Source organism: Calliopsis andreniformis, chromosome 12 (genome assembly GCF_051401765.1).
Source record: "Calliopsis andreniformis isolate RMS-2024a chromosome 12, iyCalAndr_principal, whole genome shotgun sequence".
Lineage (NCBI taxonomy): Eukaryota > Metazoa > Arthropoda > Insecta > Hymenoptera > Andrenidae > Calliopsis > Calliopsis andreniformis.
This window is the reverse complement of record NC_135073.1, coordinates 5,190,682-5,209,047: the sequence shown is the minus strand read 5'-3', so window position 1 is coordinate 5,209,047 and position 18,366 is coordinate 5,190,682. Positions and strand designations below refer to the sequence as shown.

Below are 18,366 nucleotides of genomic sequence, written 5' to 3'. Positions count from 1 at the left end.
TTAGTTGATTGATAGAGGAAGAGGACCTGTCTCTGATGCAAGTTCGAGGACTTGTCTCGAAGAGTAAATCCCAACCTTAGTAAATACTTGATTAGGCTCTGAATCAACTAAAAATAAGAAGTTCTATAAAAATCGCAGCGAATCGCAGCGGGATATAAACTTCACTGGAGTTTATATCACCTATATGCGAAAATTATTTTATGAATACAAAATACAATATGAATATGCAAAGCGTAATTTCTGAGAAAGTAACATTTTTCATAGAACTTCCTATGTCATTAACACTACAAAAATATTGAATTTATATCTTTAGACATTGTTTTCATCAGAAATCTACATAAACCATGAATACAGATTATAATAATGTTTAAAATATTTCTTCATTTACTTTGTAAAATTATACGGTTCAAAATTACCCGAAAATACAGTTATCTAACACAAATTCCACGTATTTTGGAAAAAGCTAGCAATACTTGCGAACACTATATGTATAGAATATGTGATAGAAAATCGGGATACAGATGTGAAGGATATAATACATCAGTGAAACATACGTCAAAGTAACGAAGAAGCGAGGTAACTCGCGACTAACGAACCGGAATTGTTGATTAATCGACGGTTTCTAATTTATCCCATGAAGTAAGCAAACATACCATGGAAGGAGGCAAGACAGAATTTCCAGATTTCTGAGCGGGGTTTGCCGCGATAGAATATTGATGATCAAGCGTTTTGCATATGTACCCTCTCTTCCGGACATTTAGCGAAACTCCGTCGACCGGAAGGTAATTTGCAGTTCGAATGAATTCGTCATGATTCCGTGAGGAACGTTCACCCGTTACATCGTTACAGGCCCGTGTTCGCACCTTCGTTATAGACATCTACCGTGGCTTACAAAGTACCCCGTTTTCAAGGCGAAAACGACAGAAAGAGCAAAACAGAGGGTGGTAGAGAATCAGAGTGAAAGGGAGGGAACGTGGAGCAGTAAACTTTCGGGGTGCAACGCTCGAACTCTCAACGGAAACCGCTTAGATTTATGGGCGTAAATTTCTATCCAATAAGAAGCAAGATCTGTACAGCTTCTGAACATAGTATTACAAGACCCTTTCGCTTAACATACCTAATATCCGAAAGTTAAGTACAGAGCTGTCTTAATTTGTAAACATATGTGTGTTGATATCTATCAACATTGGCATTATTTCCTGACATAGTATGACAATATCTATACCAATTTCTTCAATTCTCAAGGATAAATGTTATACAATACTTTTTTTCCAGAAACGAATAACATTTTTTATTTCATTATGAAGTATTATAAATATTTGGAAATTTTAACTTCGACTAACTAATTTTTATTAGAAACAATTACTTATTTGGAACGACTAATACCTACTCATTAACGTTCAGTGATAAGAACTTTATCAGTTGTAAAAATTGACGAGCCCTTATGTTTTAGTATTAATGACAGGATTCGGCATTATTGGAATAAAATCTTTAAAAAATTATTATTTCACTAACATATAATTTTATTTATCTCGAAATTATTCTAAAAAATAATTAAGTTTAATGTATTTAAATAAACAAATGAAAAGATTTTCTATTTTATTTTATGTTTGAATAAATGCTTCGTGAAATAGTTTCTCAAATAATTTCGGATTCTATGTCAACTGCGTCTCAAATACAGACTTCCACGTAGTGGTTCATACGCGCAAGTTAATATATTACTATTATTTTATTTATAAGAGTTAACTATAATAAAAAAGTGTTTGAAACTGGTTTATTGGATTATGACATGATACAAAGTGACTTTGATTTAATGTAAGCCATTGTTACTTATGCATTTTTGGTTAATAATCAGCCATCAAGTAGCAAATAAGTTACGAGATCAATTATGTACATATTGCTAACTAATATGTAACTATCGAAATGTTTAAAAATAAATACTTGAATACTTTATTTACACCTCTTATCTGTTGAAGTAACAAAGTACGAAGTAATTATCTTAAGTTCTTAATGGGGCTAATCAAAGATAGGACACACAAGTTTCTGATGAATTCAGCTCCTAGTTCGAGAATAGGCACCAAAAAGGAAGGCGTCTCATTGCGGGCGAAGGAGTTGCTCACCCGTGTTTAGATACGAATACCTGCTTCGTAGACTAGAAACGAAGGGGATAGTAACGGTCACCGATAAATTTCGCGGCGACTCTCTCTTACTTGTAATTAAACGCACTATTTAAACGCGCCGTTAACGTCAGCACGACCAAACCGAAGTGTCTTCTCCTGAGTACGTGTTCTTAGAATCTTAGCCTAATGCTGGCATCAATTGGATCAGCTTACATAACATCTAAACAAGAAGGAAACCGCCATTTAAGAAACTATCCATTCTATCTTTGAGGTAGAAAATTTCCTATGAAACCGACAAATCATCTTTCTAGGGAATTTACAAACTTTAAAATATATTTCAAAAAATTTAAGAGAGATTTGTACAGTTAGAAACTGAAACTAATTAAAAATTAAGTTTCTTATATACTTCCTACTATATATTTTGTGCTATCATAAAATTAGATCTATTAGGAACTGTGTTTGTTTCATAAATTATCTAACATTCCAAATGAACAATCATATCTTCACTCGTATATTCCAATTCAAACGCTTCTAATTTTCTACTTAATAACACATTTATGTCAATCTTGAAAAAATGAGCTCAACTTTCAATAAAATCGTTAGAAATGACTTCGTGATGTGTATCATCAAAATAGAAGAACTAAAACAAGAAAACATTCACGCAACGGAGTTATAGGTCCTCAAATGGAAGATACCATGGACGTTGCGTGGCAATAATAGGAATTATCGGCGATCTATCATTGAGGAAATAAAAAGAAGGGCAAATGATTTCATTATGCATGCATATAAATGAAATAACGCTCCTAATTACAGCATTGTGGCGACCCACGCCATGTACCAGTCAAACATCTGCGATCCATCGTGACGGATAAATCACCTTGGGACCACCCTCCAATCGCGTCTCGGCCATCGCCTTGCATATAGACAGTTACTAATGAGCCAACCCCATTTAATTAACCCTATATAGCTTCGACACAACTGCCAGACTATTTCCCAGTTAGTACGCCATACGCGTTATCGTCCTCTTCCAATAGCAATACTTCTTTATGGAACCAATATCTCTCTACCAATAAGCTTCTACGTTAGAATATCGTACCCTTGTATTAGATACCCTTGTGTTAGATTTTTCAGGAAATCTCACGCAGAAAATAGCTGAAGAATTGATGTTTGAAATAAAAATTCTAGAGAGCCTTTATATAACTTCAAACCTTCTTACAAGTTACGATATGCCGAAATTATTGTATACTTTTACGAAGAACAGGCTTTCGTTCTTTTTTATACAAACAGATATATTATTTTAATGTTAATAACGATAAGAATCTCAAGATTGAAAAGCAATAGTCACTTATGCTGTAAATATAAGTGTTCAAAATGCATAGAGTAATGACTACTCTATTTTTACTACGTAATGTTAAGTCTCCGAAAAACTAAAAAGTAATCTCATTTGCGAATTGTACTGAAATACCTATAAAATACAGATATCTTAAATTTTCTTTTTTGGCTATGACCCATAAATTATTAAATTTAAAACACATGTAACCAAGGTAAATACACAAATATATTATATGTATTAAACTAAAAAAGTAAAATAAAAAGTAGATAATAATTACTGTCATGTAGTACAGATCAGAATTAACAAGAAAAGTTAGAAATTCTCTTTAACTTCTTTAAAAAAAAAAAAAAAAAAAATACTTATTGTATGTAATCAACTATGAATCTGTACTATAAGATAAAAATTCAAAAATGTTTCCAATTAAAGAATTCAAAACCTTTCTCGTTAGGTAAACTAACACAAATAAAAATAAATAACTGTATTTCTGCATTACTATTGAAAGAAAAAATAGCGCAATTATCGCTAAAAGTATGAATTCCCAATCAGAACCAATTTTATTACACAGTGCCGATTTATAATACTTATAATATTATAACTAGAACTGATGACAACGTACTATTTCACAATAAATTTAGAAATACTAAAGTTTCAATATTTAGAAATAAATTAGATTTATGTAGTCTATATATTGGAATATTAGAATATTAATTAATTTCAAAATTTCTATCAGTACTATTTTAAAAAATCGATTAAGGCACATTCGAAAATCAGAACATTACATTAAGTTTATTAAAATAATGTTTTAAATGTCATTAAATATAATTATTGTAACAAATACAATAATGATATTAAGTAACATATTATAATAGACATAATCGTAAATCAATAAAAGTTATCAAAGGTATTGTCATAATAGAAATATTTGTTTAAATTTATATTTCAATTAATATATGAAATACTTGCATTCACACATTACATTTCTTTCTGAATGATAAATATTTACTGTAAATTACACAAAATTATGAACTATAGCATGTAGTATAAAAATACATAAATACTGTCCCATTTTAAACCACCATTGAAAGAAGATGCCTCCGTGGCGCAATCGGCTAGCGCGTTCGGCTGTTAACCGAAAGGTTGGTGGTTCGAGCCCACCCGGGGGCGGTTTTACTTTTGTTTTTTGAACACTTGAAAAATGTTGATAAAATCTTTTTATGGCAAAAACAATTACATTTCATGCAATTTTTATTAAGTTTAAAGAATTTATAAAGGAAATCCTTTTTGTTTTTAAAAACTAATGAAAGTTGAAATTCTATTATTCAATATTACATTCGTATAGTTAATAGAATGAAACGTGCACATTACTATTTATACTTTACATTAACAAATACCATATATTAACCAATCTTATTTCATAATATTTAAACAGAAATCGTTCTAAATACCTTTAGTTACGTTTATATGATTAATTCAAATTAGTAATACATTTGTGGTCATACCTTACGATGCTTTTAAACCAAATACACATAAAAAAATATACATTTAATGGTTTAATCTGTGACAAACAATTAGAATATTACAAATGTACATCCAACGTATATTTTAACGAACGTATATTAAAATTAATAAACCTACCGAGTTATTTAATGATTTAATGTTTCGAAATATAAAATTACTCTAGTATGCAATAAACTTTTTATTTTTAACTTCAACATTTCCAATTATATTTGCACCTTATAAAAAAATTAGAACAATCTGTTATCCTTTATCCATTACACATTCATAATATTCATCTATAAAACTATAAAAACTGTCCAATTGTTAAGCATTCTTTAAATTGCACTTTCAAGCAACGACATAATAGTATTAAGAATTAAATGTGTATAAAAAACGTGAAAAATCGAAAGTACTTGTGAATGAAAGTATGTCTTTAAAAGGTAATTACAAAAATATTAAATAAGAAATGATAGCTTTTTAATGATTTAAATAAATTAAAATTATAGATAATAGGTCAATGAAAAACATAAATAATGTTTATAATTAGTAAATACAAATTATTAAATTAGAGTATACGACTGAAAATATGTTTGTAGAAGGAGAAATTTCAACGGCGCCGTGGCTTAGTTGGTTAAAGCGCCTGTCTAGTAAACAGGAGATCGAGGGTTCGAATCCCTCCGGGGCCTAAAGTGGTTAATTTTTTGATAATTGCTTTCACGATTTTATTTTTTCCTTAATAAAAATCTGAATTTAAATTAACAAATCGATATAAACGTTATCATATAATTTTGTAATATTATTTCCTGAATTAACTGAAATTTTACTGTTTACATGTTCCAATAAATTTATATTAAAAATTATTGAATTCGTAACATGAATATTTCTGATCATTTGAATCTTTCAAATAATTAGATTTAAATCATTTAGATAATTAAATTTAGTCATTTAAAGTCGTTACTTCCGTTAATAATAAGTGAAATAGCAAATAAAATATATTTTTAAAGTTGCACGGGGCATTAAGAAATGACTATTTTTGTAAAAGAGGTAATACTGTTACTCATTAGGATGTACCATGTTCTTGAACAAAAGTGTAATACAGTAAAAATTATTGAACATACGATGTTATGCACATAAAAAAATTAATTTTCTAAAGTCTTTGTTAAAAAATGAACTATTGACAGTCTTTATAGGTTCAGTCAAATTTAATTTATTTAATCTTACTTTTACATTAGTCATGTATTCATCTATTAAATATTAAAGATATCAGCAAAATTTACTAAAAAACTTACTAAAAACTGATGCTCCTCGATGAAATATACTCCTTTTTCACGTCTTGTGACAGCAGTTTCGAAAGACCAAAGGCGAATACCGCAGATTCGCAGATTTTTCAAAAAGTAACAAGCTGAAACAGAACTGAACTCTCTTACCGTATCAGTGTCGCCATCCGTTTTCAATGTTACGATGGTGGCTGCCTTGTGCATCACGTTTTCGAGTCGCGGAACTTCGTTGTTGTTGTTGAGTATTTAAGTGTGCTGTTTATAACCTTGTTTCGGTGAAAAATGAATTCATCCACAGATCCGTTGCGCTTAAACGAAAATAGTTTATTTCGCGAACTAAAAAATAACTTACCGAAAAACATCAAGGACACGCGTAATATCTTGGAAATACGTGACAACGTGTTGTATGTATGGAATGCCAAGGATTTTTGTGTAGTTACTTTGAATCTTGCGGTAGCGAGCGGGAAAAATGAAGAAGATACTCCTTATCAGGTAAGAAATTAATTATTCGTTAATTATAAAAAGTACTCATGTATCAGTAAATACATTGGAGATGACGTTACAATATAATATTTCGGCTCATGGAAACATAACCTCAACGCTGCTTTCTTAAAGCCGTATTTACGTTTTGCCGCGTTATTTTCCTCACTTTTGTATATGCTCAGTTACAAAATATATGGAATTAGGAAAATGAGCAAAATTGCTTGTACAATTTATTCTATAAATAGTGTTTATGTGCATTTATTTATAGTGGTAAATAAGAATACATGTTTGTTTAACGTTATTTTGAGTACTTTAAGTTAGTACTGTACTAAATGATCTTTTATATAGATATGACTCATGATTAATTTTATGCCCATAAAGTGTCATATTATTTATTGATATTTGATGCGAGTTTTGATATTATTGAATATTTGACAAATGTGTTGTATACTATTACCAATGTATTTGAAAACTAATCATACGGGTAATGCAATATATTAAAATCTATTGCAAACACAAATAAAATAGAATAGAATTATATAGTATTGCAATATTAATGTATAGCTTAATAATAAATGTATTATGTGTAAAGCCTTACAACTTTGGGAATAGTAATTTGGCGTAATATTCAGTCTAGGTTTTATATGGACACTCTCATAATATTATTATCCGAGATTCAAATTTTGTGTACACATGGCAAACGTATATACACAAAGTAATACATACTAATTAAGTTAAAGTTATTCAAAATATAGGGACTACCAATGCCATATACAATATATATTTCAAAATTAATGTTTTTGCATGTACGTTCAAACTCAGTCACATATTATTAAGAACTAGAGTATTTCTGTCATTGTTCATGCTTCTTACCAATAGCAGTAGTTCACGTAATTTATAAAGAACATTTTTCAATAACAATTTCAAATATTAAAATGATTCCATAGATATGTTTTATGCAATGTTTATTGTTTATTTTATCTTGTAATAGTCTTGATAAATTAATTTAATTTCTATATTGGAATCAATAATTAAAATTAAATCTTTTAGAAGTTTTTATTTTTTACTTCGCATAATTTTTCGTATAATTTTTTATTAATTGTATTAATATAATAGAAATAATTGAAAATATGATTAATAACAAGTATCTTCTAAATAATTTATTTTTATATTAAGTTTGATAAAAAGAAATAAAAGAAGAACTTAATATTTCAAGAAACGAAAATAACTTTTAGTTACAATTAACATAGAATCGTAATGTAATATTTCAGTATAAATATCTTAATGATACAAGGAGCAGTAGAAAAAATTAATAAAATAACAAATCAATCTTTTATACAAGAAATATTTTCAGTTTTTGTTGAATACGTGTTTATTCATTTATATTTCGATTGTATAGACTTTAAAATAGATTTTAGTGTAGACTGGCATCACTCCAATACTGTAGAAAAGTTTGACAGCACTACTTGATAGGCTTATAAATACGATCTGTATCATAACTTATGTATCTGAATCAAACCTATTGTCTTTTGCTATTAATATAAGCTCTTAGTAAGTTTGCGTTGTATTGTCTCTACGTATACGAACAGACGATGCATGTATTATGTGTATGTACCTGTAACGTTTCTGTCGCATTTAATTATGACAAAGACCAACATCCTGATGCAAAATAACTTTCGAAATTATATGTCTATCCTAGGTATTTTGTAACCGATGGTAAAAGGGGAAAGATGATGGTTCTACGTGAAAAAATAAGTCACAAATATAAAATAAATTTTTTGGGAATTTTAGATGATGAATTTTAGATTCTTACGGTTGCACTAAAGTACAATTTTAGAACGTTTGAAAAGTACGTACATAGGCAGAGGAGAACAATAATTGTATGGAGAGAATTATTCTCCTTTACAGTAGATAAAATCAGTAGACTAAGAGTATTCCACCTACTCCGCATATACCCAAAACATCTAAAATCGTACTTCTATACATTTTTACTCGATCAAAATTCGAACTCAATGTTCTCGACAATGAAGTGCAGAATCAAAAAATTATATAAGTACTATGTGTATCTAAATATATTTTGGAATTAGATACTTTTTCGTATAGAATCACTACCTTCCCGTTAGTACCACCAGTTCTCGGATACCTTATAAATTTATTGAACTATATATTTAATGAGTCTCAAATATTATTCACGAGGAGCTTTAATATTTAATAATTTTGTAGATATTTACATACCTAAGCTTTAAATATAGTAGGTACATATCTAATCAATGTCAAACGTTCCACAATTGGAGATCATACAACACGTAATTATTTATTTCTATACTAGTTAATGCTAAATTTTATAGTAGTCAATCTTGTTACTCAAATTAATTACCTACTAAAAATAAACCAACTCTATTCTACTTCGTTCGTTCACTTCGTTACTTTTAATTTTGCACGGAATGGGTGGATACAAAGAAACATCTTTACACAAAGAACAACTCGAAAAGTCTGTCCTTGTATAAGGTGTTAACAGTCACGATAAAAACGACAATGGAATTCCGACCTTCGTCAAGTAGAAGTTGCTCGATAATCGGGACCATTACCTCGACACGGCGCGTTCGCTTAACGACGATTACCGCGAAAGCGTTTTCTCCGGCGAACTTTTGATTCGTGGCGATTAAGCTACGGTTAAATTATGGTCCACGATACCGATATACACGGTCACAGAAGCGTGGGTGTGTGCCGCGTCCCGCGAGTTCATCGGTGCAAGCCCCTACACATACAAGCGTGCCAGTGGAAAATGAATACGTGGTAAATGAAAGGGAAGCGGGATGGTAGGATTGCGCGCGCGCGCTCGTCGCGAGAATGGGCAGAACGTTTCGTTCTCCTGCCTGTGCTTTTATTTCATTTCAATGGCACCGTGGGATCAGCGGGTACATTAATGCCTGGCCGCGTGAGCGCGCGCGGGCGCACACCAGAGACCAAAAGACCGGTGAGGGGATAATTTATAGGAAATGGGTTGTTCGACGCTCCGGAGTAATTTAATTAAAATAAATGTCCGTGCCGCGGAGGAACGTTACCCACGGACCCGTGGTCCACAACGGCGAATAAAATGCAAATTCAGACCCTTCACCGGGTTACGTATGGGTACTCGTAGCTACGTAGATAAAGAGTACGCGACCAGGGGAAGCAGAGGACTCTTCAGCTCCTCCCTCCCTTTGGGGACCGATCATCGCTCGCTCACCCGTTGATTTGATAAGGGAAAATCCTGAGAAGTCCCTCACTTGTTCTATTCGCCACTTTTTCTCCAATTTTACTGCCTTTCTGCATTAGCTTGCTGAATTCTAAGCCATTATTCAAATGACTGAAAGCATGAAAGGTTATTAGCGAACATGCTAATTGAAGTGCGGGCATTAGAAGTCTCTTGTTCAAAAATTATTTGGATAGTAGCTCATTAATTGCAACAATGAAAGATCATCGCAGTTTTAAATGGTAATCATACCACCTATAATCAACGATGGAGAAAATTCGAGCTGGGCCATAAATAGAAGCAAAGTTTTCTTTTTGGGTTAAGTGTTAAAACAATGCTGGTTATTGTTTCTTCTGTTTATACAATCTTGGGATCTAATAAGCCAATTCTAATAAGCCAATCTCTTAAAAGATAATTCTGTTTAGCACCTTGAGTACTTTACGACTCCAAATTTGCTCTACCATCGACTATATTTAATTTACTGCTACACATTAAGTGCTACCATTTTCATCTCTTGAATTATGCCTCGTGCATCTAGTTCCTGTTCGTCCAGGTGATCTCTCATATCTTAACGCTGACAATACAAGTTGTATGCATAGTCGCCAATATGATTTAGGAATCCGTTTCTTCCTGGCAGTATCCCACTGAAAGAAACGTCGAAGGATGTCCCCCATTTTCTCGGGCTCGGTCTAAGGGGGACAGAGAATAATCAATTGAAGGTTCACAATCGCCGTGGCTCCCAAGGGCCACTTTTACGGCCGCTACGTGCACGCGCGCGTTGCCCGACTGAAATATCGGTCGTAAATAATAAAAGTTAGCGAGGTTCCTCCCTGGCGCGCACGCCGGGACTTTAAACCGGAAGATAGGTGTCGCAGGATACGGACGAGGCACGAGGTAGAAGAGGGGGGTGGTGGGCGATGAGGAGAGCGAAAGAGGCGACGGGGATAGCGTTTGGGGGTGTGGGGCGGAGACAAAGACGCGCTATTGTCAACCGCTCCGCCATCGGAACCACCATCCGCCGCGGGAAACTTTGAATCATTTTTATTGCATAGAGTTATCTTTGTTACCAGCGGAACGAACGTCTAAACGCGTCCTCTCTGTCCCTTTTCTCCTACCCCCCATCTTCCTTCCCCCGTTCGTACAGGTTATTCCCTCCCCGTGGCTCGTCCTGGCCTTTCTGCCAGCCATCCCATCCCAACCCTCCACCTGCACACCCTTTTTGTTCTTCTCGCTCGACGCGAGATAATACGAACGAGGAAGCGTTCACACCCCTTTGGTTGCCCAAATGGAATAAGTTCTTTAATTCGCGAATTTACCGCCGCTCTAACGAATCGCTACCCCTGTCGCAAAGATAACGGGAGCTACTTCTGTCTAGCTGTGCAACTCGCGAGTCTTCTTTCTACTGTCTTGAAAGGACCAACTTTGACGATGATCTGAAGAAAAAATTGGATCCTCTTGGCTGACGTTTCAGGTTCAGTCGAGTTCTGTCCCTTGATTAATTTTCTTTGGGAAAATTCTTTCTGTATTCTTCTGTGTCATTGTTCGAACATAAGCATTCTATAAAAAGAATATTTTCGCAAAATGATAGTATCTTCCGTCCTTAAATAAGGTTGAAAATCCTTTTAATTTATGGTACAGCAGCAATTCGGTCAGTCTACGTGAGCTTTTCTATATGCCGTCCAGTGTGAAGGGACTGTCTTATCTAAATTAAAAGCACAGTACGCAGGACCGTTTCCCAAGGTCAGAACAAAACGGGAAATCCCGTCTCAGGCAACTGGAAGAATGGAATATCGCGTAATAAGCAAAATCCTCCCGACGATAATTAAAAAGCAATTTTACGGTCACATTTGTACCTACCACGCTACTTTCTTTGCTGGGGGTAAATACTACGACGGGTCCTCTGAGTTTGTGTAGATATTTGAACACAGAAGGTGCAGAAAACATCTCTTGCAATTTCATTACGTTATTCTCACTTTGTAATTTGAAATTTTTCTTAAAAATTGTAGAAATATTTTTAATATGGAATTCCAATCACTTCTTTCCAATTGCAAGCAAATGTTTTGTGAACTCGTGTCATTTAAAAACGGGTAAAACTGAGCTAAGATCCACTTTGAAGCCAATGTTACTAAATTACTCGTTCGTCTTGTGTGCTTGATCCAGTGTCCAAAATCCCATAAGTAAACTTAGGGACACAGAGTGGATTCGTCAGTTGTTGGGGGTAGGTTAGGTGGCTCTGCACGTGAAAGAGCAATAAAATTTACGGGAAGTGTTTTACATCGGTAACGCGGGGGTTTCTGCGTTGTGGACAGGGGTGCCAGGAAGGGGAAGTGAGAGGAAGCCTCGACGAATTCAGTAAGTGGCGGACAATGGCTTTTGTGGTAGACATGAGCCAACTCGTACCCTTTTCTTCTCTTTCCCTCTCCTGGCACGTGTGTTTCGTTCTAGCACTAGGCGCGCCAATACATTCTCCCTTGTGTCGGGCTTTCTTTCTCTTTTCATTGGGGACACTATAGTCTCACGTGGCTAGTGATGAACAGAAACGAAAAATGCAACCGCTGAAACATGAAAAAGGAGAAGAATGTATGTAAGGTTTCTTTTAACAACGAATGTTGTTTGATATTATCTATTAATATTAGAAATTTGAGTGTTGATTAGAGAAAGTTTTAATACATTATGGGTAGGATCAAGGCTTTTCTAGAAAAAAATTGAAAGTCTGATTTTGTTTAAATTGCACTAGTTGATGTGCAAAATGATATTTAGTAATATATGAAAAATTCGGAACTTTCGATTTGTCAATCTCTATAAATTATTTAAGTCGTCAATATTTTCTCTACTAAATATTACAAATTGAAGTAACATAAAGACTGTAACTTTATCATACTTGCTAAGGTAAAATATCAGTTGTGGTTGAACTTGGTTTGAGACAGAACGACGTGACATGATCAGTCAACATAACTACACATGTTCATTGCAATTTAAGGACCCTTCAGATTTTATTGTCATCATTACGGATAGGGGAAAGGGAATCCCAGGTTTTGGTACAACTTATAAACTGTAAGAGTGTGTAAACGTAATCCTCGTCCAAGATCCAGTGCCTTTATCTCCCTGTGGAAGTCGTATAGTCGAGAACAACGCAGCCCATTGTCAAACCAGCTCGTTAAAATACAGAACGCCCTTCGCCTTGTAAGAAACTAGGCGTCTACGCAGTCTCTCCTTCCTTTGATATTCTCTATTATCTAGCTTGTGTAGTCTATGAACGACGAATAGGGCTGCAACTCCCACAATGACGATAATTCCTAATAGCCCCTTGGGCAGGCTTTTTAGGTCCCTGTCTTATCCTTTGCATATCATCGCATTTTTTAAACTAAAAATAATTGTTCAACATCTTTTTTCAACCTATTTGTGCCCTAAAATTAGTTTCAGTTTTCCCCTTTTGTTTCTGGTATTAGTTTCCTCTACATGTTCTTTCCTGCTTCTCTTTTCTTGATCGTAACTTTTAGCATTAATAACATTCATTTTGTGCCCTAATTTCACCTAAAATATAATCTGTTTGTAAGATATTTGATCGTTATAGGATCCAAAAGAAGACCAAGTCATCTGAACTGTTTTCACGAATAACTGTAAGAGATTCTGTTGCTTAATTAAATCATAGCAGTATGAGATAGAATATTTGCACAAAATATCGAATGGTCTTCAATAAAGATGAGAATGCAAGCAAAGTGATTCGCATTTCGCAGGGAGTGGCTTTGTCAGCTCCTGGAATACCTTGCCAGGCTAATGCATTTCCTTTACAGTTTTAATGGGCATTCATAACTAAGTTTAGTAATGCTGGTAGGAGGCCGGCCGTCGTGGTTGCATATCTAATAATTCCACGGCGTTGGCTTGCGCAGGAAGTGGCACACAGCGTGGATTTTAGTGGTGGTTCTTCGAGTTCATCCCCCTGCTGTTCTCTTCTCAGAGCAGTGTTCGACCTTTTTTTCTCTTTCACACCCACTGTTCTATCGCTTCCGACTCTCGTTGGAGTGAATTGAACTGATGCATTTATCTTTTTATGATTCAAGGTAATGGATGTTTATGAGTAATAATTCTGTGGACCCTTATATATAGGATCTTGCGACTTCTTGTCGCTTAAGCCTATGTTCCGATCGATTAGAACCAACTAAATAAAGTGGACTAACTTAATCACGGCGAATCAAGTACAAGGGAAGTCCTCGAAACTGGGATCCTTACGGCGAGAACGGGTTTCCGGCCCAACCAGGATATAATGGCGTTTTGGTCGTGGACCGAGATATAAATCCCGACACCGTGGTGTGGCATAGAGCACCATCTTAGCTTGGTCTTCAGCGGCTCCGTCTCCTAATAAATAACCTCGAGACAATGGACATTGTCCAAAACACGGTGGATCTTACGCCTTTAACTTGCCTCGACGAAGTCTTAACCCTTGCCCGTTCCTACCGAAAGCGCCCGCCTCCCTGCTTTTCTTCGCTTGCTGCCACCTCTGCGGACAGCCCCTTCCTCTTCAGCCAAAGAGCCACGACTCCCACCTTCGCCTCCTGGAATTATAATGTTTGTTTCTAACAAATTACCATGATAATGCCCGGCGTCGCGCGGCGAAACCGTGTCTTCGGTGGCACACTTAAATTACGCAAGAGTAGGAGAGTACGATCTACCAAGAACGCGACCGGAACATCAGCAATGCTGCCTCGACAGAGGGAGATTCCTGGCGAGTAGTTGTAATGTTAATTAGCCACTTACCTTAACTACGCATCCGTAGACAATCGGACGCCTTCACCGATGTATTCGCAAGTTTCTCGTCTTTCAAGGGAAGTCTGTTCAGAATGGAAGAAAAGAGAAAGTCCAGCGGTACAGTTGGAGCCGTTGTTTATGAATTCGTGGACATTTATTATTATTATTATTATAAACGGATGAACAGTCTTCAGCTATATACATAGTTGAAATTGTAAGGTGCAAATACTTCCTTCTTTTCTTCTCTTTGTGTGTTTATATTGCATAAACGTCAAGATTATTAGCCACATCATGGAAACACCATGAGAGACTCACCACTGGTTGTATTTAGTTATATTAAGTTATACAATTTTGTTGAACAGTCTGGTTTCTTTAAAAAATCGAATGACTATCGAAAATAAGATATCCATTTGCGAAAAGAAGGTTGCGTTAAAGATTATTAATTTTCTTCCGAGTAGTACACACAGTTCTGGTAGCTGAAAACTAGCATAGACGAATCGATTCGAAGGCCAAGATTCTGTCGAAACGTAGCGGACACCTCTTGTTTTCCCCTAGGGTCCGTTTGGGTGATAAATCGTTCTAAAGAGCTGTAGATTTCCATTCCCCGGAAACGTGCCTGCCATCATTGTATTCGCGGACACGTTAAGCTGGCGCGGCTCCATAAAAATTACGCCGAAAATCTACGAGCAACGACGTAATACTTTTCACATTTTCGAGCGCGACAAGCCATTATGCGGAGTGCTGGGAGGGCCGCGAAGGCGATAAACTTTATTTTCCAAAATCGTCGGGACCGAGCGAGCACACGTGTCGTTACGATCGCGATAACGTGCGTCCGTAGAAACGTACGAGGGATGCCAGAGGATTCCGAAAAAAACACGCGCGCACACACACGCGCAAAATGTCGCGCACGTATTTTTATCTTTTTTTCCGCTGTACGAGGGGGATGCAGCTTTCGTCGCTCTTTGTAAAAACCGTGCTCGCGACCCGCAGCAATGGAACGCATAATGACGGGACATAATTCACGCATTCGACGAGCACCATTCACCGTAGCAGCAATTTAAATACATATCCTCGTTGCTTTCCTAATAAATTGAGTGTCCTGTTGAACGACGCGTCGTCATAATGTTTATGAATCAAATTGCGACGGGATTGTTTATCACGAATTTTGTCGAATGCGCTCAGCAAAGGTACTTGTAAAGTTGATAGCTTTCGTCTGTATCTAAACAATTTATAAAATATAAAGTGATACGATATGTACTGAAAATTATTATAGTCTACGATCTTGATAGTTTGTAGCAACTGGATCGACGTAACTTGACTGTCTTAAAGACCATTACATATTCTATCGTCAAAAGTTGTTTAAATAAATACATAATTTAAGCAGTAATACAAAATACTGTAATTATTGTTGAAAATAGTAACTTTAAGAAAGAATTTTACGGTATAATATAATTTTAATAAGAATTAACGATACATTTAACGAGGATAATGAATTAATATTGCTAATGAATAGATTAAAATTTAGATCATAAATTTGAGAAAAAATTTGAGATTCAATAGTCATTTAGTTTTCCACTTTTGTGCTAGTTCATTATAAAATATTATATAAGGAAAACCTCTAGATTACCTTATGCTGCCATTCTTGTACGAAATACCTACTCATTTTGGTTTCACTTGAGATTCTTGTGTATTGAGATCTTCATTTAAAATTTTTTACATAAAAATTTCTAATTAAAGTGTCTTCTAAATTTGATTAAATTAAGCCTAAATGATTAAGTGACTTCTTCAGATTCATACTGCATCCATCGTGTTTCGTTACTAAATTCTGTAAAGAACAGCGTCATCTAACCCATAACGCTTTTATATCGCATACTTTGACAGTCGTAAAAGTCAGGTTAAAGTCGAGCGGCTTGTGTAACTGCCGTAACTGGAAAAAAGTCGACAAAGTTGGTTACTTTATCGGTAGCGTTTTATTGAGGAGGCAATGTTGCTGTGTAGTGGTACCTTTATTAGAAATCCACCACATTACAAGGAACTTTTTCAATACCACCCTTCATCACGCTTACGAGAAGTTGTACACTAATGTAGGAAGATTAAAGAAAATACCGAAACGTCATCTTAGTTCCTTAAGTCGTACTTCAAAATAATAACATGGAAATAAATTTGAAAAGCTCGTTTTGATCGAAAATGTAATCTCAGGTGGACAAAATTTAAAGCAGAGTCATCTTTAAAATATTTATTCTTTTCATTACGTATTTGTACGATATGTACAATTAATTTCTCTAAATTAATAACTTTATGTTTTAAACATGTGAAATTTTCAAACGCTTTGAATGGGAAAATATACATTATTATATTATAGTATACATTGACTACCAACATTCTGCATCTGCTCTAAGATATAATCTGTCTCGTATTAGTAGACTGATGTTTTTATATTAACTAATGTATTTGATTTGTTAGCTATTGAATGACTTAATACTACCCAAACTTTATATGAAAAAAGCAGTTGACATAGGATTATAAAAATTACAATTGGGTAATAAAGTTTTGGGGCGCGTTGATCTCTGTCGGACCAAACTGGTTCTCGTTCCACTTGCAAAACAATCTCTAGAGACCATCACCACTACCATTATCAACTATCAGCGTTCACTTTTTCAAACATTTTTTAGATCATGATAGGCATTAAAAAAAATTGTACTAATGATAAAAAAACTAATAATATAAAGATTCATTTATTAAATAATTACAGTATCATTCTATTGTTTCAACGTTCCAAATAATTATAAAATGTGAAACGACTGATTCTATTTAATTTCTCATAGAAGTTTTTTTCATGTATTTACAGATTTGAAAAATTATAGTCTAAATATAAAAGTTAACATCATAAATATCTAACATATAGTGACTAATGAAATTTATCTTATGCATAATTATTCAATACAAAATAATAGTTATTCAATACAAAATAATAGTAGATCCAATAAGCTATTCAAGCTATTCAATCGCTTTTAAAAAAATGCATGTTTCTCAGAAAAAAAGTGAAAATTTTACAAATAAAAGAAAAAGAGCTGTACAATGAAGAACGTTATTATTATGAATATAAATTTATTGTATACTGAAAATTGAAATTGATCATATAAGTAATTTCTAAAGTTTACTATATTTTACCGCAGTATTCATCGGAAATAAAACTGTCGTTAAGCAGATAAGCGCTCTTTAGAATTTCAGTAATCAAATAAAAAGCGGAAAAAATTGAAATCACCACAGATTTAGCTGGACTGTTACAGTATTTAACATTGAAACACCATAAAAGTCGAGATAAACAAATATCTGAACGTGATTATTTTATCACATTAAAACCAATAAATTCGTAATAAATATTTGATTCAAGATTTAATACCATAAAACGTAAAAATAATTTTGTCCACTGGAATTGATTGATCACCTCAAAGAAATTAAGCTATTTAAATAATTTTCTACGAATTAAAAAATAATGAAAAACGACTTGCAACTGAATTTTGGTAAATTGTGTAATTATTAAGAATAATTTATTAACTTCATTGTCTAGTTATAATAAGAGTGTTTATTATATGACTTTCCATCTTCATTTAAGTTGAATTTTTTGGACTTCGATTACAGAAGACACTTTTAGTATTTATTGAAAAATTTCCT

The 18,366-nt window shown here is 34.0% G+C and overlaps 1 protein-coding gene and 2 non-coding genes across 3 annotated transcripts in view; all 3 read left to right on the top strand.

Annotated features, from left to right (window-relative positions):
* Positions 1–4,543: 4,543 nt before the first annotated feature.
* On the top strand, positions 4,544–4,617 carry Trnan-guu (transfer RNA asparagine (anticodon GUU)). The gene has a single exon. It is a non-coding gene; the product is annotated as a tRNA-Asn (tRNA).
* Positions 4,618–5,562: 945 nt separating this feature from the next.
* Trnat-agu (transfer RNA threonine (anticodon AGU)) lies at positions 5,563–5,636 on the top strand. Its single transcript has one exon. It is a non-coding gene; the product is annotated as a tRNA-Thr (tRNA).
* Positions 5,637–6,486: 850 nt separating this feature from the next.
* Mbo (nuclear pore complex protein Nup88) overlaps positions 6,487–18,366 on the top strand; it is an 83,967-nt gene continuing 72,087 nt past the window's right edge. Inside the window, exon 1 of the mRNA XM_076389651.1 lies at positions 6,487–6,719. Within this exon, the coding sequence (XP_076245766.1) occupies positions 6,510–6,719 (210 nt within the window). The 5' untranslated portion in view covers positions 6,487–6,509. The remainder of the gene's footprint in view (positions 6,720–18,366) is intronic.